This window comes from Malaclemys terrapin, chromosome 11, assembly GCF_027887155.1.
Source record: "Malaclemys terrapin pileata isolate rMalTer1 chromosome 11, rMalTer1.hap1, whole genome shotgun sequence".
Lineage (NCBI taxonomy): Eukaryota > Metazoa > Chordata > Testudines > Emydidae > Malaclemys > Malaclemys terrapin.
The window spans coordinates 54,493,491-54,519,981 of NC_071515.1; the positions used below are offsets into that span (position 1 = coordinate 54,493,491).

The 26,491-nt window shown below is 38.9% G+C and overlaps 1 protein-coding gene across 1 annotated transcript in view; it reads right to left on the minus strand.

Annotated features, from left to right (window-relative positions):
* Positions 1-26,491, minus strand: part of KIF5C (kinesin family member 5C) — a 123,240-nt gene that overhangs the window by 57,361 nt on the left and 39,388 nt on the right. Inside the window, exons 3-10 of the mRNA XM_054044542.1 lie at positions 18,397-18,470; positions 13,418-13,522; positions 9,605-9,653; positions 8,510-8,565; positions 7,690-7,777; positions 3,250-3,374; positions 1,333-1,437; positions 806-954 (exon numbers count right to left, since the gene is read on the minus strand). Coding sequence (XP_053900517.1) covers positions 806-954; positions 1,333-1,437; positions 3,250-3,374; positions 7,690-7,777; positions 8,510-8,565; positions 9,605-9,653; positions 13,418-13,522; positions 18,397-18,470 — 751 coding nt within the window. The remainder of the gene's footprint in view (positions 1-805; positions 955-1,332; positions 1,438-3,249; positions 3,375-7,689; positions 7,778-8,509; positions 8,566-9,604; positions 9,654-13,417; positions 13,523-18,396; positions 18,471-26,491) is intronic.

Here is a 26,491-nt window from a genome sequence, read left to right on the forward strand (position 1 = left end):
AGTCATACACTACACAAAGCAAGTAATTTCCAAAAGTATCAGAGACTCCACAGATTATAATAAAAACACTAATTATTTAATGAGTCTGGCATTTCCCCCCCCCCCCGACAAACTCCCACCATGGACTTCATAGAACTGTTTCTTGTGGACCAATGTGAGAGAAAGATTTTCATTTTGACCATTTCCATTCTTGCCTTCATCTCCAGAAATCTTTAAAAGTGGCAAGATCCCAGTCATGCAAAAAACCTACTGAAATAGACATTACACACAAATCCACATTATACTCCTCCTAAGTAGCGGCAGAAAATGCTTCCTTTGCAGTCCCGTCAGTTACATCAAGGTGTCACATTCAAGGGAAAACTAAACTGTAAAAGATTCAAAAGCAGCCTCAAGTGAAAGCTTCCCAGATGAAGCAAAACCAGAAGTTGGCTACTGGGTTAGCTCAGGGATGAAAAAACACAGTGATGTTGCCATTTCCACAACATTTTAAAGTGATGCTACTTTGCTTAGTCCTTCCAGTGACAAGAAGTGGCTTTGAACTCTTGACCAGTGTTGTTTCCTGCCATTGTAACATTTATTTTTTCTTATAATCCAAGGAACAACGATACTACTTATATTTCTGTAGCATCCTTCAGGACAAACTAAAACTTTTTAACTGCAGTTTGTACAGAAACTGCAGCCTCCATTTAAAAACCAATTTCCACCTAACATAGTTCTCTTCTAAACACTGTGCAGTTCAGCTTGTTCAGAACATGCTGGCAGGGCAGACAGAAGAAACAATGTCCAGGCCAATGCTGGGACTCACCTTTGTCCAAACATTAGGGTAGACTTGGTTTCTGCTTCATTGAAGATGGAGGGAGAACAGCAAATAACAATGGTAGTTCTGCAGTTCCCACCTAGGGAGTCTTGAAGAATGCGGGTCATTTTGCTGTCTCGGTATGGAACATGGGTTTTCTAATTGAAAGACAGATAAATTACTCTTCAAACAATATTTTTTAATAGGCAAATTAGAAAGAGCATGACGTTCCAACGATTTAGACTTTACTGAGTTTGCAACGTGTGACATACGTATACTTGTTTTAATTCTATTAAGATGTGTGGTGCCTGCTAATAGTTGAACTGGTAGTCATTAGGAGTTAGTTTTCATTATACTTTCTAAATTAAATAGAAAAAGACAGTGCTATATTAGTTTACAGTTCAAAGCTAATACTCCCCTTTCTCCTTTCTAAGTGGAGATGTCAGCTTATTTCATGTATCCATGGTAAAGAAAACTGATTGACAAATACTTATTATTATTATTTAGTAGCACAAAAAGTAAAAAGGATTACTTACAGTTCCCTCTGCCAAGGCTGAGATCACGTTGCCCAGAGCAGACAAAGACTTATTGATATTTTTAGCTTCATCAAGAACAGAGCCCTCTGCTCCAGTTTTGCTGACCTACCAGATAGCAGAAACAAGTCAGACTAAACTGTCAATGAGAGCTTGTGCAAATAATATTACGATAAAGGAAGAGACAATGGAAAAAATAGAGAACCTTGGAAGAGAAAAAATATGTTACCCTCAAACTAAAGAAGTTATTTAAAAATGTATCTAATACTTTTAAAGCATCTTAGAAAAAGTCTATTTAATGGCATTTTCCATCTTTCTCTTGATTCTCTTCCCATTAGCTTAAAGTAGGAACACAGTCTATGGGTGGGTCCTTACTTGGTCAAAGGAGTTCAATGGGAATTTTAAGAAGTATAGGATCCGGCCATATATTTCTTTTTATTGTACCGCTGAAGGTACAATATATGACTGATATTACTTCTTCATCCAGCCATGGGAAATGGATGCTACCTCACAGACAAGTGAAAAAATTTTCCATCCATGAACCGGCTAGCCTACTGAGAGGCTGCATAATTTCAGGTTTTTTTCTGAATGCCCCCAAACCAATTTAACAAATCTCAAATCTGTGAATTTAAGGATGAAGCGAAGCTAACTGGGAACTCATTTTCCAAACTGCTATAACAATATTCTGAATTCTCTAATAGACATAAAGAAATGTATGCATGAATTTATTTAAAGTGAAAGTGCTTTTTGCTGCCACAACGTAAAGGCAATCTCCAGTGGAATTATCAACCAATATATGAAGAAGTCTAATTTACCAACCACGCAATATACTGCAACACAACATTTATTTTACCCATTTGTCTCTAAAGAGAGAAAAATAAAGTCTATTACCATTATGGAAGAGCCATCTATACTATTCAAGTTTGATTATTTCTCAAATACTTAGTGCGAAGCGTGTGGGTGGAGAGCACGGAGAAATGCAATAGAGTCCTAAATTAGATCTGAAGTAATCCTTCTAACCAAGGAATTTTTTATTACTATTTATTTACAGCCAGACATTCTGTTTGACAGCATGTTAATAACATTTTTTTTTTGATGTTCAGATCAATTCTGGACAACAAAATGGAGATTTGTTCCATTGTAATTCTGTTTGGGCTCATTCTTCTGAGTAAAAAGATACAAATTTCATTCTGCTTAACTTTTTTCTGTATCCAAATGAAAGCAAAAATAGCTTATGCCATCAGTGTTATGAAAATTATCTGCAGGGAGCCTCAATAACATCCATGTAGCTTTCAGCTATACCAATTGTATTAAATACTAATGTCTCAACACCCTAATATGCTAAAAAACTGAAGCACTGGAAATAGGATATGTCTGAATTAAAATTACAGTAATGGCCCAATATAACATCTTACAGAAAGGTTACATGACCCCCTCCCCCCAAAAAAACAAAAACTGGTGGAAAGTCTATACTCATGCCCATAACAGCTTTCTCTAGATGCTAGTGAACAAAACCGGCCTTCCATTACAGCAAACATGAAGATACATGCTCTGATACAGAATTGGTCAATTTATATGAAAATTATGTTGCAATTCACTCCATTACAAATTAACGACCAACTACAGATGCTGTGTTTTGCATTTCGTTCTAGTTAGTACTACTGACCTGTTGCTTTTCCCCACCTTGAACTCCAAACATGTCACAGATTAAGTTTGAGCCAATATTCTTATCTACATACTAGACTTTTAATAATAAATAAATAAATAAATAAATAAATAAAAAGATATGCTACGTTTAGTTCCAGAACTTACATAAAACTACATCCATAGATTTAAGTTGCACCAAAACACATTCAATTTAGGAATACAATAATACTTCTGAGCCTGGTAAAAATTACTGATAAAAACCATACTCATTACCTTCTCACTTCCAGCCAAGTCAACCAGATAAAGCTTTCCACTGAGTTTCTTTTCAGTTTCTACATTCTCTTGTTTAATATTAATCAAGAAGATACTGTGGCTTCTAGAACTGTGTTCATTCATATCTATAAAGAAATAATACTTAATAGTTTTGTTTAACACTCCCATTTGTAGAGATTTTAAAAATCTGCCAATATATGTTCTTATTTCATTTTATCATAGTTGGCCTGTGATTAGTCAATAAGCATAGAAGCTCCACACAATAGTCTACTCAGAAGTATAAATTTCAGACAACTTCTTGAACCCTTCTGAAAGCAGTTGCCCCTCAAGTGTAGTGACAAACATTTATGCGCTCTAGACTGAGCTTTTATTTTCCATCTACATGGCTAAAAAAATAGCCAGATTCATGACAAATGACATGATCCTGGGGGGATGGGGTGGAAAATATGAAGCATTTCTTTAGAAGGACCCTCATCAAATAATGTTTCTTAAACAGCATACACTTTGGGCCTAAATTGAGAATCCTAATTTGTTTTCACTAAAATAAAAAGTCAATGAAAACCCAAGAGATTTAGGAGTACAAAGCAGAATTACAGATGATATTCCTGTGATCCAAAGCACCCCTGTATTCACACCCTACACATTACTGTAATAATCTCTATGCAAAATATGCCTTGTGGGTATCATTTAAAAACTAACACCACACTGATCAATCTTCTTGTGTAACCTAAGTATGAGATGCATATTAAGAGTTATGAACATAAACTGAAATTATGACTACAGTGTGTTTACCCGGCAAATCTGGGGAGGGGGTAAACAAATGACAAGATGATGCCTCTAGCCAGGTGTTGTCAAAGCGGATTGGAAATCACCGGTCAAATGGCCATTCTTTGGCAATGAAGGGGGGCAGGAACAGATCTATCTGCAGCTTAGCAAACATGGAACTCTTTCTCTAAGAGACTTCATATTTCTTTTCTCACAGCTGGAATGAACTTTATCTAGGGATAATCATCAGGAAAATGAATTTCAAAGGGTGACTGGACTATAAAAGTGAGGGGCAAAAACATCCCAAGCTCTCTCTCTCTCTCCTCTCACGTAAGATGACAAAGGAACCAGCCCTTATACTTGTACTCACTTAAAACTTTTCTTTGTAGTTAAATAAATGTGTCTTATTTTTAATCTAAACTAATCCAGTTACCAAATAAAGTAGCAAACTGTTGAATATTGACTCTTTAGCAAGGGCAACAGAACTTTAATATCTAACCTGTCCAGGAAAGGGCTGGACAGTGCAGAACATGTTTTTGGAAAAATCTGGGACTGGGAGTGTTTTAGGATCACCCTGCAAGTAGTAATCCAGGCTGGCGGAAGACACAGTTTGACTAGAGTGTTGCTGACAGGCTGCTGGGGTTGGAGTTGCTGGACCAGGGGTGTAGCTGTACACAGACATTCAGGGTGCAGCCTGCGTGTTGTTAGGTTGTTTGTGAGCAGCCCTAGTTGGAAGCTACAATAGCAAAGCATTGTGAGGCATACAAGGTTGTGGGGCAGATGGTGACACAGCCTTTTGCTGGTCTGGATTGCACCCCCGGAACATGACAATTCCCCTGCTGTGTTTGGTAACAAGTGCATAGCATGTGCACACACCCACACACAGGCTAGAAAATACATTATTAAAAAAACAGTACTGTAACAAGAGAATGAGTATGGTATATTGGAATGGGAAGGAAGTTTGTTAAGGTATGGAGTGCAAGTGTTTTTGAGAATTATGATGCGAGTCATAAAGCATTTGAATTGAAATGGATCTGGATGTAATTGTTGCCATGATGTTCATCAGAAATGCACAAGAGAATTTGTTTGGGAATTTAAAGTGATTTTTGTTGCTTTTGTGTCAGAGTGAGAACCCTGGGGCCTGGAATCCTCAATTATCCACACAATGGGTACAGCATGGTCAGGCGCAGTGCAAGTTTCCATACAACATAAGCTTGGATCTAACCACATTGTGTTGGCGGTTGTAGTGAGATATCCAAGAGAAGATGTCAGACAAGTAACCACCTTCTTTCCCTCCACACACACCCCCGCATCACCACTGACCTCATTACCATCTTTCTTCTCTCCCAAGCTTGCAATCTTTGTGTTCACTTCAGTTCCACTCTCTTTCTCCCCTCACTTTCTCTACAACATTCCCAAAGTTTTTCTCTTCCTCTCCCTACCTTCAACCCAGACACTAGTTTGTTCTCTGTTGATTCCTGTCTGGACTTCTACACCTTGGTGTGGGGCTGGACATGAAGTTAAGAGTAGATTTGGGTGTTTAGTCTAAAGAAAGTAGTAGAAACATGGAAGCATAGACAAAAGAAAGAAAGAAAGAAAGAAAGAAAGAAAGAAAGAAAGAAAGAAAGAAAGAAAGAAAGAAAGAAAGAAAGAAAGAAAGAAAGAAAGAAAGAAAGAAAAGCTGTTCTACAGAAGTTATTTAGGTGTGGTAAGAAAGGCAAAAGAAAACCAGAAGAACACAGTACTTTAAAAATGGAAGGCGGTGAGAGTGTAGGGGAGAATGCTATTACTCAGTGGATAATACCAAACTGAAGAACAACAAGGATTCAGAAGGAACTGCCAGAATTGTCTAGGAGGTAGTCATTTGCTTTTTTAGGGGAGACGTTTCCAAGTATACTTGAATAATGAGATATGTCTGTGCCAAACTCACTAGTTGTATCAAAGGCACCTATGCTATAGTCTGGGGACTGGGTCAATGATATCTGTCTTTTTCATCATCATACCCAGCATAGTATAATGCACCTTGATAATAGTTACAGATCTGGTATAGGGTGCAGTAATAATACAAAATAATAAATTCATGTTTTAAAAGGTTTATTCACTTTGAGGCTACTGGAACTCAGTCCAGGCCACTGCTGCAGTGGGATAAGGAAACTGCAAAAGACAGCAGAATTATTTTGAAGGTCTGTTTAAACAACATTCTGCTGTCTTTATATGTTATTGTGACCAACTGATTCCTCCAGAATTTTGAATTATAGTACAGAAAAGGAAACAATTCCACTTTTTAAAATCTTATTTGTTATATTCAGGTCTCAAAAATCTGGAATGTAGCCAATGAAATGTATGCATGCAAAGAAGCCCAAAATCAGTAGGATTTACAGCCCCGTTTACTTAGTAAAGCACTTTGTGAATGTTAAGAATCTCATCATCAGCTAGGTAGGAAAGTATTATCTCTACTTTACAGATGAGTAAACTGAGGCAGAGATAAATCATAAAACTAGAACGAATCACAAAATTAGGGCAGGGACATAGTGGGAATATGGACAAAACCTAGAATTCACAAATAAAACCCTCAGCCTGGAACCCACCAGATGCCTACATTCACATTTTCAAGATATCGGAGGTTTATTGAACAGCAGTAAACTGTGGACAAGCTAAAACATTTTAGAGCTGAAGTTATGAAATCTAGCATTATAATTTGGACTGATTTAAATTACAATTTAATAGAAATCCCTTGCTCAAAAGTAAAATTACCTATTTTCCCGTGGTAAAAGCTTGGAAATTATTTTTCAGGTATAATTTGTCACATCTTATTCAATAGTGACTGACAGAATAAATAAATTATAGTGAGTTATATGTAGTTAGTGCATCCATCCACTGCTCATTTTCTTAGTGAAACACACATCATAACTAAAGTCAACACTAGCAGACTGTCTACACAAGTCACCCACAATATAAAACAGCAATTAACAGTGATTTTAAATAAACCACTAGCTTGATAATATTTCATAACTTTTCATTCTACAACTTTTGTCTGCTAAAATACATATTATAAAATAGTATTTAAAAATATTTTAATATGTTTTAAGACTATCTTAAAAAACAGTCTCCATGTTATTTTGAAAACAGTATCACACAAGCCATTCTTTTAAAAGTTATACCTTTTATGGCACACACATACAATAGTATATATCGCTGCTAAAAATGTAAGGAATCTCACAAAGCCTATGTCAAGAAATTGCAATGAATGCAATGCATGTTAAACTGAGGCACCAATTCAGCTCCCATTGAAGTCAATAAGAGTTTTCAAATTGTTATCAGTTGGAGCTGGATGAGCCCTAAATGTCTATTTGCACTTGATTTTCCCATTTGCTTTTTGATGGTCTCCAAGAGTCATTTACTGGGCCAAAGTTAAAAGATCTTCTCACATCACAGATCCTCATTAAAAAGTCAACATTCATCAACTGTTCTAGCACACTGGTACCTGAGAGTGAGTTAGTAAGTAAAGTACTTAAACACATGCTTAATTGTAAACACACAAGCAATCCTGTTTACTTCAACAGAATTATCCATGTGCTTTGATGGATTGGGGTGTTATTTCCTAATCTAAGCAAGACACAAAATATAGGTACTAAGTGCTATTGTTTCTTTATATACTTCTTTGAGATCACTTACTTGTAACAGCTACATGGCGGTTTGCTTTCCCTTCATCAATGACATCCATAACTTCTTCAGGACTAGAGACAAACCTCTCTGTGCAGCCCTAGAAACATGTAAATTCAGTACTTAGTAATGTAAAATGTTCAAAGATACATTTTCTATACTTCTATGAAAAGATGCATCTCTCTCAGGCAAAAATAAATATCCAATATGAACCTTCAAGAGAGAGATGGCCAAAATCTGCCCTCAAATTGATTTCAGTAGGGTTTATGGGGGGGGGGTAACTTGAGAAGATTCTACTCTCAGATTGTATTAAAGAATCAATCAAATCAAACACTCCAAATAAAAGGATTCTGTACAATCAGAAAATGCTGAAGTATCAAATAATTTCCATTAGAACCTCTAAATTCTTCTAGATTATTTTCCTCACAATTGCCCACGTGTTCAGGGTTTTTATTCTGTAAATTCTATTGCCTTCACACGCACAAAGTGTCATAGGGATAGCCATGTTCGTCTGTATCCACAAAAACAACGAGGAGTCCGGTGGCACCTTAAAGACTAACAGATTTATTTGGGCATACGCTTTCGTAGGTAAAAAACCCACTTCTGGATCTGAAAACCCACTTATGCCCAAATAAATCTGTTAGTCTTTAAGGTGCCACCAGACTCCTTGTTCCCCACACACACACACACACACACACACACACACACACACACACAAACTGCATGTTAAGGAAGGTGCAAATGGAAATCCCCACATAAAAGCAGAAGCTGGTTTAAGGTGGGGAGAAGGGGAAAATGAACTAAATCAAACATCTGAAAATCTTCCTTATACCTTTACATATGGAACTCTGTTTTTATCCTCATGTACTGCAAGGTTCGTCTTTGACACTAGAAGAAAGATTACATGTATTAGCAGTATTTCACTTACAAATTCTGTCAATTGTAGGAATGACAAAAGAATAATTTGAACACACTGTAACAATTCATTACAAAACTCAAATTCAGAATGAGGATATTTTTTCCTGTTCCTTACTTTAAAAGAGTTGCCCTCCCCTGAAATTAAGGGTTTTTTTATCTAAAATGATTTTTATGGCTGAGAGCTTTTGTTGCACGCTCCAATCAATATAAACACGTATTGAAGAAACATGAAACCAACTTGGATTTCCTGAACAAAGCAAATATTTCAAAGGCTTAATAGAGTTCCCAGCCAACTTCACTGCTCTTGTGTTCATATTACAGTTCACCACCACCCCTCATCTCCAGACTAATTGAATAGGTGCAGGCTGGAACAACAGTTGAAACAATCTATTTTTTTTTTTTTTTTAATGTTTCCAAGTTCTTCTAACCAATAGAAACATAGGTAAAACACTGATTAAATCTTGGTCTATTCTCGTACTCTGGGCTAAAATTTAACTATGTAAATCTAACCTAACTTCTAACAAATACTGTATAAAGTCTGCATTTCAATTGCAAACTGGCTGTAAGTCATGAGGCTTACATGTACAGCATGCATGAAAATAATGTTAGTTTGCAGGACTCAGAAGTAGTCTGGTTGGCAAGAAAGTACAAAATCTCAGAAGTCTGTAGCTTATAAGCAAGCTATGAATATCTACACTGGACACAAATGCACCTCTGGCACTTGGATTTTGTACACCACTGAAGCATCCTCATTTACACAGAAAAGCTGTGGCACACAGTGTCTCAACTATTCAAATGCCTCTTCTAATATCATAAAATAAAAGAGCCAGATAATCAGATAACCTAAACCAGTTTAAATAAAATTTAGAAATTCAGTCTTTCAGCTGTAAACGTAATTCAAGCTTTTCAATACAACAGCATTGAATCAATTATAAACAGGAAAGAAACACATTCCCCAAACTCCCCACAACCCAGCCAGTGGGGAACAAAAAAGCATGCTGTTACTTACCATCAAGTAAGTCCCTTATTTTGTCCAAGTAAATTTCAAAGTAAGAAACCTAGTGCAAAACAAGTATTTGTTTTAGATTTATAGTACTGACTCAAAACTATTCTTCTTTACTTGCACTGTCATATCTATGAAAATAAGAGGAGGCAAATGACTCAACTAAAAAGGTGTCCAGTACTACCCAGTGAAGAGTAATTTCACACTGGCCCATCAACAAAATAAGGTGAATAAATCTACCTTTGTTCTTTTCTTTCAGAAGTCTCTTGAGACATGCAGAATTGAAAATGCAAATTGAGATAGCAGAAAATTAACAAGCTCAAATGTTACCTTAGCATATGTACTTACCTTAGCATATGTGATATAAGGTATCACTCTGACATTTGTAAAAGCTATACTGATGTACATTACAAGAAGACACTTAGCAGGTTTAGTACAACATCTGTATTAAACTAGTTAATCCAAGTTAAGACCATCCTTAAAGTTAAGCACCTGCATAAGCACTTTCTGAATCAGGACCAAAAGGAGGAGTGAGCTGAAGAGAAACAAATGCTTTGTTTAAAAATAAAAATAAAAATTGGGAGAGACAATGTACAAAAACCTCAAAATAAAGGGCTAACTCAGCTTTGGCATAAACAAGCAAAACCCCATTTAAGTTAATGGAGTTGTGGCTACTAGTATCTGGATTAAGTTTTGTCCAGTGAATGAGTATTTGTATAGTTAGGCTCTGTTTTATCTGCATAAATTTTATTTTAAGGAAAAAATAAGCTACACTCACAACTCTGTTGCCAATTTGTTTTAGCGTGACAAAAGTTTCTTTATCATTTACTGTAGCAGTGCTGCTGTAGGCAATTAAGGGATAACTTTATATTGTCAACTTATTTTGACACGTAATTATATCTATTGTAGGTCAGCTCCATTACATTTGTAATGGAACAAAATCTTTGTTTTCCTAGAGTTCACAACAAAGGCTAAAATGGTTAAATAGATGGCACTACTAAGTAGATGAGATTTAATAAGGCAATGATTGGCAAGAAAGAAGTCTAGAAGATATGCCATCATTCATTACAGGAGAAGGCATGAACAAAGCTCATAGGTCTCAATTACCGTCTCCTCCTGGACACCAAAAAAGTTTCAGACTTACACATTCAAGTCAAGAGATGAAAGAGTGGGGAAAAAAAAAAAAAAAAAAAAAAACAGATTTCATCATAAGCAGCTGAGCTGGTTGAAGTTTTTTTGTTTGAAGTAATTTGTCAAAAAGCCCAAGAAAGTACCTACATTAATATTTCCTGTTTATTTTGTCAGCAGCTACACATTAAACTCTGTGTTCTATGGTTGATAAGCCATTAAACCAAATGTGAATTTTTCAGAATGTGCCTCCTTATTTACTCTGTTTGACGGGATAATACACTACAATCCATTTTGTTAGGGTCTTTTTATTGCAGATCTCATTAATTTTTAAAATTAAATCTCTTTCAAAGTATTAGCTATTCAGGCAGGACAGTCAGGGTAGTTGTGTTATTGGGTAAAAGATTTTAATGGAATAATTCTTATTATTTAATGAAACCAGCTTACTGCATGCATTTTAAAACGAATTTCTGATATTAACAGCCATTGGAAGATTCCATTCTAGGCCATTCGAAATCCTGTCCAACTCACTTGCTCTAAGGCTTTGCCAACACTAGCAATATTCAAACCCGTAAGTCACAAATGCTGTAACTCTACCACCTAGCCCACTCCATGCTAGCATTTTCATCATTGCTACCACTGATGGAGAATCACCAGTGATTAATTACAGGTCTACATTTTGTTAATGCAGTTGCACCCAAAGCTACAGGGATTCTACCCATATTTTTATACTATGCCATCACTGTGGCATGCAAGTGACTCTAATCCAACTAACTGGCCCAGAATTTAAACTAAATTGACTTCTAGACACATTTCAACAAGAGATTGTTATAGCTTAAACAAACAGATTTTAAAACTGAAATTTAGTGGCATGGCTTTAAGTGTCTGGGAATAACAAGAAGATACCTGTTTTTATATATATATATACACATATATATATACACACACACACACACACACACACACACACAAGTCACTATGGGCTATGTGACAGCACTCCCTTCTGCAGTCTGCAATCAAGAGGAGTTTTGCCTGAGTAAGGAGAGATGATTATGGCTCCATGCTTTCCAAAGACCATGAGCCTCAGGCCTCAAAACATTCACTTATCCCATGTCAAAATAAATAAATACTGATAATTTGCTATTGTATAACACCTATAATCAGAGGACCTCAAAGCAATCTGCAAACATTAATGCTAATAAATTAATCCTTGTAACTGCACTGTGAGAAGGTAAGAATCCCTGTGTTAAAAAAAGGGAAATGGAAGCACACAAAGCTTAAACTACTTGCTCCAATCAGAGGCAGAGATGGGAGTAAACTTTAGGTTGCTCAAGCCCCATTCTCCTCATTTTTCAGACTAGCACTCTAATTGACACCATCAATCTGTCTAATACATTTTTTTACAAGTGATTACTGACGTTACTGGGTAACTTGGATCACAAATTTAGGCTTTGAACAATAAATCAAATCAGAAAATAAACTTTTTTTAAAAAACTTTACAGATGTGTTCTCACAATAGTTAAAAGCATTATTTCCGCCCCCTACTTCAATTACTAGAGCAGCGCTCAAAGACAGATCTCTGCCAGTTAAGTCTCTCAGACCTGTGATTTACTTAACACATTTACCAGAGTAGTAAGCAGTAATACCAAGCTCTTATATTACACTTTTATTCAGTAGAACGCAAAGCACTTTATAAAGGAGGTCAGTATCATTATCCCCATTTTACAGATGGGGAAATTGAGGCACAGAGGTGAACAGACTGTCCAAGATCATCCAGCAGCCCAGTAGTACAGCTGGGGGGGGGGGGGTGGGAAGTGTGTTCCGGGCTGGAACCGAAGAGTTCAGCGGGCAGGAGGGGGATTAAGACTGGGGCAGGGTGTTGGGACGCGGGAGGAGGTCAGGTGTGCAGGCTCCAAACAGTGCTTACCTCAAGCAGCTCCCGGAAGCAGCAGCATGTGCCCCTCTGGCTCCTAAGCGGGGGCGCGGTCAGGCGGCTCCGTGCACCGCCCCGTCTGCAGGTGCTGCCCTGCAGCTCCCATTGGCCACGGTTCCTGGCCAATGGGAGCTGCAGAGCCGACGCTTGGGCGGGGGCAGCGTGCGGAGACCCCTGGCTGCTCCTATGTTTATGGGGGACATACCGCTGGTTCCAGGAGCCGCGTGGAGCCACAGCACACACAGAGTGAGGCAAGCCCCCAACCCTGCTCCCCAGCTGCAACAGAGCAAGCCCCCGACCCCACTCCACAGGGGGAACTCGAGGGCCAGATTAAAAGGTCTGATGGGCCGAACGCAGCCTGCGGGCCATAGTTTGCCCACCCCTGCTCTATAGTCTCTCGCTAAAGTGCCATGCATATCAAATTGTTAATAACCAACAACAAGGGCTGATCTGAAACTCCATGTATTTGAGTTAGGGAAGCAATATAGAAAAACAGTGCATTATACTATTACAGAGATCTGAAAGAAATACAAAAAGAAAAAAACTCAAGGATATTTTCCAAAGCCTAACTACAGCAGACACAGCTATATCAGATTCCTGTACAAAAACCTATTTTATATGAATGGGTCTTTGAATCACCTAAGGAAAATGAAAAATCCTGTAGTGAAATGTTACATTTTGTAACAAGATTGAGTTTTTACCATTCAGTTCATTGTCTTCCATCTGACCCATTACATAACAAGTCATTTTGCATTTACCTTTATGTGAAACTCCAGGTTTTCATCCATGGAATAGATGTGATCAAAGATGTCATGTGCAATTCTTGGAATTATTCCCATTAACTGATGGTCGTGCAGCTTCCCCTAAAGACACAATGGAAAACTGTAACTTGGAAAGGATTGTTTGTGTGTCAAAATAGAGAAGGCCTTCCTCAAACAAATCTTCACACAGTCGGCACCTCTGAACACATCCCCTGCTCTCTAGGGATTTGCTTGATGTAAAACACACATTAAAAGGTAGCAGAGTGACTCAGTGTGTTAGCACTCTTCACTCTACAAAGTGCCCACTAGTTTTGTCAGTTGCCGGCATTCTGTGCAGAATGCTCTCCTACTGCCAATCACACTATCCAACTCCGATTTAACTCAGCGAAAACACACAAACAAAACCCACTCAGAAAATATGGAATGGTCTTCCTGGTTAAATTGAGATGTATGGAAACCTGCAGAAAAGAAAAACCTCCTGAAGCTGCATTCATCAGACTCTATTCTACCACTTCACTGGTTCAGGCAGCTAAAAAGGAATCTGGGAAGGCGGGTATTTTGGTTACACTGTGGCTTGATTTTGTTGGGCAAGTTGCCAAGATGCAGAGTCTTGCAAACAGGACCATTCTCTTAGTGGGCACAGCCAGCTTCCTATGCCCTATCAAGCAGCTCCAAATATTAAGTAAAAACAGTTTCCCCTTTCTGTTGCTTTCCTTTATACAGATGAGTAACCTTAAAAGTGAATTATGATCAGAGCTTGAAACAAAATCTTTCTATGAAAATAGCAGAAAAAGATCTCACACCTTGTGCAGTCATTTACATTCACACATAGTTAAAGAAAGGGCCTGATGATACAATAGAAAGGATTTTTTCCAGTGATTATGAAATATTATTGGAACATATGGACTCAAGAAAGATATGGTCTGCAAAAACAAACCCCATAAAAGTGTTAACATCACTAATAAAAATGGTCAACATCAGAGAAGATGTTGATTTCAGTATCATACCGCTACTTTTAAAAATTGGGTAGATGTCCATGTTGCTATGAATCATGAGAAATCATTTTAAAAATATAGTCAGTAGTCATTTCTATGAGTAAAACCCATTTCAACTGTAAAAGCAACACACAAAAATCAGAGCAAGTTAGGAAGAAAAAACTGTGAATTTACAGACTAGTTATATAGCTTTTTATACAATGTACAAATTTCTGGATCTTAGTGGTTTGTCACATACAACTGTCCTACCCATCAGTCAGCTATTATTACTGTTTTCAGATACAGTCCCTGTAGATACAACTTGCTGCATTTAAATACACTGGAGCGGGTGGAGTGACAGTCATCTTATAAACATTAAGCCAGTATGACAGAAATTAAACATGAAAACTGGTACATTCTATATATAGCGGTCTATCTCAAGGGTTTTGTTCAACGTATCCACTAGTTTTCTGCCCTTGAATTACAGATCCTAGGGAAAAACAGAATCAATTATACTGCTACATGCCCCTTCCTAGAAAAGCAGAACTCAGCTATATTTAGACCATGAATATTCAACTAATGTTAAAATGTGTATATGTTTTGGTATTTATACAAAGTTAACGTTAACCACTATATAGTTTGGCTTGGAAGAATTAGATTTTTACTGGTAAATGTTAGTAAATATGATTTCAACATACAAATACAAACCACTGTAAAAGTATTTCCATCGACAATAATTAAAATTTACAGATAAGCAAGCTAAGAAAAATGCTGCCTGACAACTTTGTGTTTGTTTTAATTATATTTACTCTGTATATATTGACAATTTGTGATTTAATGATCATAAAGTTTACACTTTTTGAATCTCAATGTCTGTCATTAAATAACTGTCTCATCTCCTCAATTTCCCACAACTTGGAACATTTAAATCAATACAAATTTAAAACTAAAACAAACAAACAAAAACTTAAACCCCATAATTTCACACAACTGAAAATTTAAATCAGTGCAAGTAGAAATGCTCAAAATAGACATTGACATTATCTGATGGGGAAAAAAAAATCAAATTCTGCCAAGTCTATATGTATGGCAACCCTTTCACCTCCTCAAAGAATGAGAAGCCTGCATTGCTCAGTACAGTGGTACGCTGCAGTCAGTGAGAAGAAAAATAGAGGTGATATATTAAATTAAAAATAAATTGTTTTTGAATCCCTGATTATTTTGGGGGCCGGGGGAGGGAGTGGGGATGATCCACGCTTTACCTTGCCACCAAAGGGCTCATGCCTCATTGCCTATGTCTGTGCCATTAAGACATGCTATTACGGAACTGGCATTGCAGTATAACTTTAATGCCATTAATTCCTGCCCTTTGGATCAGTCTGCAATCAACTTTGCTAGCACACCTGCCCTATAGTACTGCCTGGAGTGTGCTTTCTCTAATGGGAAGAGAATATCTTACACAAATCCCAAATAAATGACAATGTAAAAACATAAAATCTAAAGTTCTCCTTTCCTTAATGAGCTCTCATGCTCCACCCTCTCCTTACGTACATAGGCCAGTCCCAAAAAACAAAGGGTCTATGTGAAAAAAGATAAATGAAGTGTGCATGCAAATTGAAAACCCAGAATACACTTTGTAATCCTCTTCTAGGGCCAAGCCCTGTTTCCATTGAGGTCAATAGGAACTTTCTTCAATGGAAGCAATATCATGCTCACAAAGACAACATTTTTCCTCCTGCCACACAGAAATACTTTTTTCAAGAGGCTCAGCATAGTGGGATTTATTAACATTTGCACATTGTGATGCACTGAAAGAGGAGAAAATTTTATTCTACTTCACTATAAATCGAGTTTCACAAAAATCAGAGTTCACTGAAGCAGGTTCCACTGTATTAGAATTAAAAAAAAAAAAATCATATCAATGTTGGAAGGCAAGAGAAACCAAGGTGGCCTAGTCACACAGAAGTTAAAGCTACAAAACTCTCATTGTTCCAGTTGTAACCTCAAGAATGGTTTAGAGGAAAGTTCTACTGTTGCCATCCTGACAGTGCTGTCAGTGAACACACCAAAACAGCAATGCTTTGCTCATTAAAACCCTTCATTTTAATAAGAACATTATTTCCCACATTTTAACATGGGCGACAAGCAGCAGCTAGTGAACTGTAACACTGAGACAGTGCTCTTATTTCAGGCTGTTGACACAACAACAAGGACCTATGGCAGACTTGCTTCTGAAGAGTCTAGCGTGAGCTCAAAGCCCATATGAATCAATTTAATATAAACTTACGTGAGATTAGTGGACAAAAGAAAAGGTACCTCCCTATACATGCAGATTGATACAAGTCTTATCTAGTTCAATGTAGCTCTCTCAGGCTTACAAATGCAAGACATGGGTTTACTAGAGCTCCATTGTACTACTTTGTCCTGTTAAGTGTAACACTGAAATGTGAGATATTTCACGTATATTACAGAAAATCCACCATAAAAGCTTCACCTTAAGGATTTAATATTTCTTCTATTTTAGATCACCTTATGTATTTCCCCCTTTAAAGTATTGTAATGGCATTACAAGAGGATGTTGGGTTAAAAAGAGAGATTAAAGCTGAAAACAGACATGATTCCTCTTTAAATGTGACAGGTGGCTTTATTAATTTTTTTTTAAATAAAAAAAAAAAAAAAAAAAAAAGGAAGGAAGAAAATGCCCCTTTTTCCACAGCAGGCAGTTTTCCTTATCAGAGTCTGTAATTCTGAATATAAATTGACTTAAAGAAATCTTTCCTCATAGTATGTGAAAGCACCAGCTCAAGCCCTGCAGACATTTTGATTTAATTACATTCTGAGCTGGTGGGATGACTGAATAATCCACCATCTGTGTGGATTGAGTTGATGTTTCCTCTCCCCTCCCAGCCCTCAATTTACAAAAGGAAGTAAGGGCAGACTTAATTAGACATGAGCCATCATTGCTCTGTAAAGGAGCAATTGTGGCAAACAAATAGCAATTCTACAAGCACCTGAAAACAAAACAAAAAAAATTAAAAAGCTGAAGAAAACATGACTGGCTTTCTCCCTACACCTTTAGGTTAATTAGGTCACTTGTATTAATTGTTCAGCAAATCTGCTTGATGCTGCTAAACAAGTTTGAATAAGACTTCTTTCCTGGTTGGAGCTGCTTCTTTCACGGCCTTCTATTTACGGTTTGTAGCTTGAACTGAAAATATGCTGGAAAAAAAAGTTATCCAGCTTCTTATATACTGACTTTGGGAGGCTCCTGCTGTGAGACAGATCTCAGCCCAACGCTCAGACTGCATCACGTGTAAGTAAACCCATCACACAATTAAATGTTTGCAGAGATTCAGAGGATTAGATCAAGAGATCAAAATATCATCTAACTGCCTGTGCTTGTAGGGTACCTTCCCCTTGTTAAGGGTAAGATGCCCTGAGGCTGCAGACCACATTATACTTCTCTATGCTGGAAACATTGATATACTCGGGACTTCAGCCTTTGGCCTTGCATTCCTCTCTTCAAGAGCAATGATTCAAATGCTCAGCTTTTTATGCTGCAGCATGCGTGAGTAGAATTCCCGTAAGAGGATTGCAAGTGAGAAAAACAAAAATTGAAGGATGAATTTTCACAATGCGGCATTCAAGATGAGTACACAAACCCTTATTATTGCTTTTGTTCTGTGATTAACAAATCCCATTCTAAACCTCTAAAAATACATACATCTAACCTGGTATGATAAATCTGGAGAAGCTGCAGTTTGCACGTGTCATTCACTGTTCCTTATGTCAGCTACTTATCAATAAAAACCCTTGAGAAAATTCTACACTGAAGAAATCTCTACAAGCATTATAAATAAGACATATGTATGTCTTCTTATGTGCCATTTGTATGCCACAGAAGTACAATTCATTTTTCTAGGCATCCAGATTGTCTGAAGTAACCGATTCCATTTAATTCCCAAATTCCTACTCAATTACAATCAAATATTGCTACTTTACCTCCATAGTATGTGTTTTTCCCGAAGACGTCTGTCCATAAGCAAAAATTGTTCCATTGTAGCCTTCAAGAACATCTGCAGGAAAGAAGAAAATAATCAAAATCCACATTGTTGTCTTAAATACTGCATTTTCAGAAAAGTGTTTAGCAAATCACTATTTACATTGATCAAAATTCAATAAGAAAATGAAGAAATTTGTGGAAAGAAACAGAAAAGCACGTAGATGCACCAAGTCACTATGTTAATGAAAAAAGTGGGATTTGATTTCTTTACAACAAGATCTAATTTAGATAATTAGAAAATCATTTGTACCCCCTAAATTTATCAAATACTGGAGAGAAAATGAAAAACTCAGATATAAGTTTGATACTACCATTTCCCATACCCATGGCATTGGCAATATTTACAGCTTCATTAATTTTCCAGGGAGTAGTGGGGAGGGGGCAGCCTGAGAGCTGGAAGATTTGGGGTTTATTTTATTCTGATTATATTTGCTGGCGAATATTTATCTGTTAAGGCAGAATAAACAATCCTTTATAATGTGTTATTAGCACTATGTTTTTAATTTATAGAATGGACGCCTATAGAAGTTTTTATAAAAACTAAAAAGAAATTAAAAAATGGAGTAACCAGAAAGTTCTAAACAGTGAGTTATCACACAAAAGATAAGCACTCTAAAAACCAGAAACATACCGTAAGTATTAGTTTCTACAAATCTAAATACAGGAATCTGCAAGGAGTGTTAGCCAAGTGAAAGCTGATTTACCCATGAGAGTAGGACGCTTTCCTGGGCAATGGCCATCTACTTACAGCAGCTTTTATTACAAAACACTAAAATATACACACCACTTAAATTTCTAACCCTTATGGCTGCCAGTAAACAAGCAAACCAAATTATTGAATATGAATCGAGTATAACCAAATGTAGTGCTGTCTTCCTAGGTCTCTGCAGAGGGACAGCGCCAGAGCCTCTGTGGCTGCTCAGAGTTTCCCTATACTACCACAGAGTGAAAAATGAACATCTTCTCAACTTCTATTGCTGTACTTTCACTCAGCAGTTGCAGAGGCAGGCACTGGAGCCAACGTAGCCCACACCCTCTCTGGATAGTACAGACCCGGCATGGACACTGGGTACTCACTCTGCCTGCTAGCCTGCTCTGAAGCTCACACAGAGGTGTCTTCACTGCAGTAGGATTCAAGCTAGCCTGGATTGGCTCACCTGTGCACAGTTTTTGCTGTGTAGTTATACCCTCAGTGTGGCACGGTGTCCCATTCGGACACACCTCTTGCCACTGAGGAGCGGTATAAAGTATCAGAGACATGCCACCTGCCACTGTAGCAGCCAGGAGGGGAGGGGGAAAGAGAGAATGAGAGAGACCGCGTATGTGTACACAAGAAATAAAAATGCTCCCCTACCCTTCTAGCATGCAGAGAAGGCTGAATGGAGACTTCAAATTGGTCAACCAACTATGAGCTGGAGACTGGTTTAAAAAAATAAAACAGAGTCCCAAGCAGGGTCCAAGGACAATAACTTGGTAGGAACTCCAGTACTCGGTCCTTTCTCTGGTGCATACAGGATGAGGGAAAATGAATCCTCACCTCGGCACTGCCCTTTGACAATGGGCCCTCCATCTTTCCTAGCAGTCTTTGGCTTTTAGGTTTAGTCCTCTCTGGCTATTAGGTATCGGATAAGATTTCCAACCTCTGTTTCTGTGCAGGTTGATGGGTATCAGGAGGGTACATGCATGGAGGGGCCCAGAGAGAAGAAGAGAGAGATTAACAGGAAGGATACATTAGGAGGGAGATGGAGATGAAGAGGGGAAAGTGAGACAAGAAAGAGAAAATACAGGGAGACAGTTGAAAATATAAATGAACAGGAAAGCAGGGGGAAAAAAAGGGAGGTAGTAGAGACTGAAGACAACTCAAGCAAAGAAACACCATAATCTGATATACAATAAGATTGAAAAAGGAAAAGGAGCGAAGTTATATTTTTAAAAATATATTAAAAGAAAGTTGATTGGTACAATGTTATAGTACAATACAGCACACAACAGTACATAATTGTTTATTTACAACGTAAGCGGGTTCTTCAGGCGCGGGGGGGGGAGGGGGAATATACACAGGTGTTCGTAACACTCATGGATTTTTAAGAACTCAGGCTAGTAGTACTGGGTAAATTTTTCAGGTCCTGAAATCAAATGATCAGATAATAATGCAGAGCACCAGAGTATCTGTGCATCAAGGTGATTAAAATACATTTGCACTCAGATCATCTTATCTCCTCTTTCCATATATAAATGTAGCTTTCCCCTTCCCTAGTGGGAGAAGGCCTGTAATAAATTCACAAATGGAAAGAGAGTATGAAAAGAAGTCTACTCTGGTATAAACAAACTAGTCCATGAATTCAGCCCAGCTCATTATATTTACCAAAGGGCCTCTAAACAGGTCTGAGTTTCTCTTTATTATTTCACAACATTCATTCAGAATTCCCTTTTGGAAGAAGCATCTTATTGATTTGCAGTTAAATGAAGCGTGAGCTCAGGCAGACAGAAATGCCTATAGCAGTATTAGCCTGAATATTATAGAGACAACAGCCTTCCCAGAGGTCTGGTTGCAGCTAGCCTTCAATTATTTATAGGCCCTGATTCTGACCACCATTATACCTGCCTACACCAAAACTAAACAAATTCACTTGTAATTTCCTGGGTGCGATTTTAATGCCATTTTTCTAGAAAGCTTGAGGCACATCAGACAAGGGGATTCTCTCATTTAACATTTTCTTAACTTTTGTGGATAATCAAAACTTTAAAATGGCTTGCCCTAGAAACTCAAATGTTAGTCTAGGCAACCAACAATGCCTGGGGCAGCCTAGGAGGGCTGTCGTGGGTGGCTGGATAGGGAGGAATGCCTAAAGCAATGAAAATCTGGGAAATAGCTGTGGTGGTAGTGAAAGTGGAAGGGAGAACCAGAGTTGACCTTAGGGGTGGGCGACAGCCCAGGGCGCCATAGTTGAGGTGGGGGGGGGTGCCATGGTGAAGAGGCAAGGGCGGCGGGTGAAGCTTCCCCTGGGCCCCAGCCACTGCTCGCAATGTCCCTCATCTCCTCCCCTCTCTCCCCCAAGACGGGAGGGGGGTGGTCATAGGGAGGAGAGGAAGGAAATGGCAAGGAGGGGGGCCTTGCTGGGGAAGGGGGTGGAAGAGAAATGCAGCGAGCTGTGGAGGTCTCATGGAAAGGGGGTGGAGGAAAGGAGGGTCACACAAGGTATGGCTTGTGAGATATTTAAAAATTCAATTTGCTGAACAATAATATCATGCCAAAATACACATAACATTATCTCTAAAGTTATGAACATAAGCACGTTTCCAAGATAAGTCTGGGGAGAGGCTATGCCAGTTCCCCAGAGACAAAGGGCAAGCTGACGCCTCAGCCAGGAGTCAACAAGGCTGATGGACCATGATGTGCTAAGAGGCCATTTTTTGGCAAGGAAGGGGGCGGGGACAAAAATGTACATCTTAGCAAAAATACTGCATGGAGCTTCCTTTCTTCACCAGACTGCCTCTCCCCTTGGCTCCCAGGTAGAACTGCTTCTGAGAGGGAGGGGGGACAGGACTATAAAAAGAAGGGGCAGACAGCCCAAGAGATCCCTCTCTCTCTCTCTCCCTTCCCACCTCATTCTCTTTACCTGTGAAGGACAAAAGGAAACAGCATTGGACTCTGGAGGAGGGGTCCTGACCTGAGAGTTTGGTCAGTAATCTGCTGCAGCATATGGTGGGAAACTTTGCTTGAATCTAATATAGTTTGTCAAGTTCAGCACTAAAAGACATTTTTATTGTAACCACTTCTGACTTGTATGCCTCATTACTTATACTAAAAATCCGTCTTGTTATAGTTAATAAACTTGGTTTTACTGTTTTATCTATTGTGTTTAAATTGGAGTGTCTGGGTACTCTATTTAAAATAATAAAATAGTATAGTATTCCCTTAAAGGTATAAGGGACTAAATATATTTGTAATGTCCAGGAGAGGGCTGGGCAGTACAGAACTTACATTTCTGGGGAACAGCTGGAACTGGGGGTATGTTGGAGTCACCCTGCAGCATAGCCAAGGCTGGTAAGAACCAAGGCGTGGCTGGCTGCAGCACACAGCCATATCTGGGAGTGACTACGTGCTGGAGGCTGTTTGTTTGTGAGCCATCCAGGTTGGAGGCTACAGCAGCAAAGCATTATAAGGGGCACCCCAGATTACAGGGCAGGGGTGACACAGCTATTCATTAGTCTGGATTGTGCCCCGCTATGTCATAATGGCATATTACACAATTGATATGTAACCTTCACTGGCTCCAAAATTAAATACAGCATTTGCTTCAAGGGGTTGGTCCTGACCACTACAGCCCTGGAAGTTCTAGGTTCAGGTTCTCTCACACCACATTCGGATGGATGTGTGCACATGCATACATACACTTGGTTCTTATCACTTTCTATTTTCTCTCCCTTTCTCTCAATCTGTTTTCTGTCCTTTTGGCTTGTAATCTCTTTGTGACATGAACTATCTTCCTCTGCTCTGAGCTAGAGCCTAGAACATTTAAGGTTCTGCTGCAATATATAAACAAAGAGGGTTCCACAATGGAAAGCTTTCCACGTAAAATGTCCTCTTCCTTTGTGAGAGAGATTTTTGCTTTGGCCTTTGTCAGTTATATTGCCTTTGGTGACTGCAGCTCCTGCAAAGAGTCATGGAGTGAGAAGTGATCTGTACACATTTACACACACACACACACACACACACACACACACTCTCTCGAGTGCCCCTCTGAGTCATCATTAATTCCTGACCCAACCGGTCTCTATAAACACATTTTAAGTGTTATTCTTTTCTTCAAACTCTAAAATCCAAATGAAACTAATCCTTAATCCAGGATATCCCCCTGTACCCAAATGCCTGCCCTCCCTGCTTCCCTCGATCGACACAGTGAGCTCAGCCATTCAGCTATTACGGTGTGGTAAATATTAGTACATGCTGACCACTGAGGATCAGGTCATATGGGACCACATTCTCTGGCCCATTCCAGTCATTTTTCTCCTTTGTTATCATTCATGTCCTTGCTACTTAACCCTCTCATACTTATACCCTCTCACAGAGTCTGTCTGTTCCTTTCCACCGTTTCTTTTTTTTTTAAAGCAGTGTTAAAGAATAGCCTGTAAAAAGAAACACTTAAACTTGAAAATAAGGCCACTTGTGTCCTTAAACCTGTTTGTAGACCCTGTTTGTAGACTCTGTATAATGAAAGTTTTCTTGCATGTATTTTTAAATTTAAAAAAATTACTTCAGTGCTCCTATTTTCTGTGGAGAATAAATGCTTTCCTCCAGAATTCATGAGCCTTTTTTAATTAAAAAAAAAAAAGGGGCGGGGGGAAGAGGGGCCTTATTCTGCTCATTCTGTTTAAACAGGTTACTGGTATTTATATCTGATACAAGATCCTATGGCAAGACTTTTAAACATTAAATATAATCTAAAACAATATACAGTTTTAAAAATATTGTTGAATCAATTATCCTAGAGGTAGGCAGTATAATCCAGTATTTCTCTTCCACCTACAATTCTATAATTAAATATTCAAAAAAGTACATAAGTAACTGAAAGAGATAGTCAATGGGCTATTCAATGAGAACTACCCAAAAAGCAATTACCACAAAGAAATCATTAAAACAATTCATTGTCTCTTCCTCCAAGGCTGCACATACACAGTAAAAATTGCTACAACTAAAAAGCAAAGCCCACTGAATAGCTAGTGTTGGCCATTACATATCGACCACGTAGTTTAACAACGTCTAGTAACCATGGTGTTTAATTCCTTTCAGTCAGCAGTATTCTTCCAATAGGACAGTGCATGAAAGACAAAGACCTCAGACCTAATCATCTCTCTGTATAGGAAAAAAGCTGAAGCCTTTTTTCTGATGATAAAAGACCAGATCAGAGTGGGAAAGAACAGGAGGGCAGAAAATAGAGCAAAAGAAAAAAGAATGACTATACGACCCACCACGGCCTATTATAATCCTTCAAAAAAATGGATTTTACAAAAATCACCACACTGGAGAGATTAACAAATGCCTCTAAAATCTAGATTATTATACTACATAGATTGTTTCTGTACAAAAGTGTATGGTTTCATATGGTCCACATACATAGGGATATGAAAATAATTTGGCTTAGCTATTGCTGTTTATTAAAAAGGACTCATTTAGAAAATTCTACTGTCAATGCAATTATTATAACCATAATTTTAGAAACCAGCGGTCAGTCATTAAGCCAGCTGGCATTCTCCACAATTATATTAATCACAATGAAACCACTGGGTCCTGTGAGAGTATATTTTGAATAAAGATGCAAGAGAACTATTGGAAAGCTACTTAAACATAAAACCAATGAGTCTGGCACCCAGGATGCCAGCAAGATAACATCAGTAAATATTTTCAGTGGAATGCATTCAATCAGTGTTTTCCAAAAGCTTTTGAAAGCTGAGTCCCAGTTGAGGAAAATGAAACAAATCATTCCCCTACTCCCTCAACCCAACTCCCATTGTGTTGCTAAAGGCAGACCCTTCCTAATTTACACAATCCCTATAATTGGGCCCCCTCCTTTGGAAAACATTGGGTGTAGATCTTCATAGCAGGATACTACTTTTTTTTTTTAAAACCTTGAGCCATGAAATAGTTAATGTTGACATTTAAAACAACATCATTGGCATCGGAGTTAAACCCCATTAAAAAGAATGAGGCAGTTCAGACCTCAGAGCTGTTGTTTCAGGCTCTCTATGAACTCAGGTAGATGGATATCCATCTGTTCAAAACACGAAGTGAGTGTAGATTTCCTTTGCAACCATAATAGCTGAAGACACAGCTTTCATTTTTGGGAGAATGGGGGGGAAGGGAGGCTCTGGAGAACAACAGAGGTCGGTCCACACTTCCCCAGCCAGCCCTTCACACCCCCAGGGAGCATGCCTCACACAGAGTAACACTGCATTAAACAACAAATCGATGCACCTCTGGACAGTTTATAACACCCTAAAGGAGTATTAAAAAGCTTTAAGTAAGGCTGTCAAGTGCTTTCAGCATCCAAAAAGTGCAACCATCTGCCTTGGTGTCTTATTTGCCATGATGAAACAGATCTGGGCTGACCCTGAGAGGTCCTGAACAACTACATGGCCACCTGCTATTGCTCAGCCCCTCTGGATCACATCCTTAGAGGGTGCTGAATAAGTTCAGGGTTCTCAAGTTAAAGCATAAAACTGAAATGACTTATAGTAATTTTTTTTTTCAGATACTGGTGTGCAATCTGACTGTCACTAAGGTATGTCTACACTGCAGCTTGGAGCGTGACTCCCAGGCCAGACAGACAGACACATGCAAGCTCTACTTGAGTTAGTGTGCTAATGAGCTAGCCAACCAAGCTCAGGCCCCAGGGGTCAGGCATGCTCATAGTTTGGTGGCTAACCCATGCCACTGCCCATGCTTCAAAGTCCACATTGCTATTTTTAGCATACTAGATTAAGCAGAACTAACGCATGTCTGTCTGCCTGGGCTGTGAGGCATGCTCCCAGCAACAGTGTAGACGTACGTTTTTTGTGTGTTTAGCTTCCTTTAATGGGTGCTATCTGTGCTCAAAGCAGCAGCAGAATCAAGCCCTTCGTGTTCTCTTCTTAGACCAGGGGTCGGCAACGTTCAGCACGTGGCTCGCCAGAGTAAGCACCCTGGCGGGCCGGGCCAGTTTTATTTACCTGCTGATGCGGCAGGTTCGGCCGATCGTGGCCCCCACTGGCCGCAGTTTGCTGTCCCAGGGCAATGGGGGCGGCGAGAAGCGGCACGGGCGAGCAATGTGCTGGCCACGGCTTCTCACCGCTCCCATTGGCCCGGGATGGCGAACCGCAGCCAGTGGGGGCCGCGACCGGCCGAACCTGCCGCGTCAGCAGGTAAATAAAACTGGACCGGCCCGCCAGGGTGCTTACCCTGGAGAGCAGTGTGTCGAACGTCGCCGACCCCTGTCTTCGACAATAAACATCTTTGAAGCCATAAACTGTTGTAGTAAAGTACCTCAGCAGCAG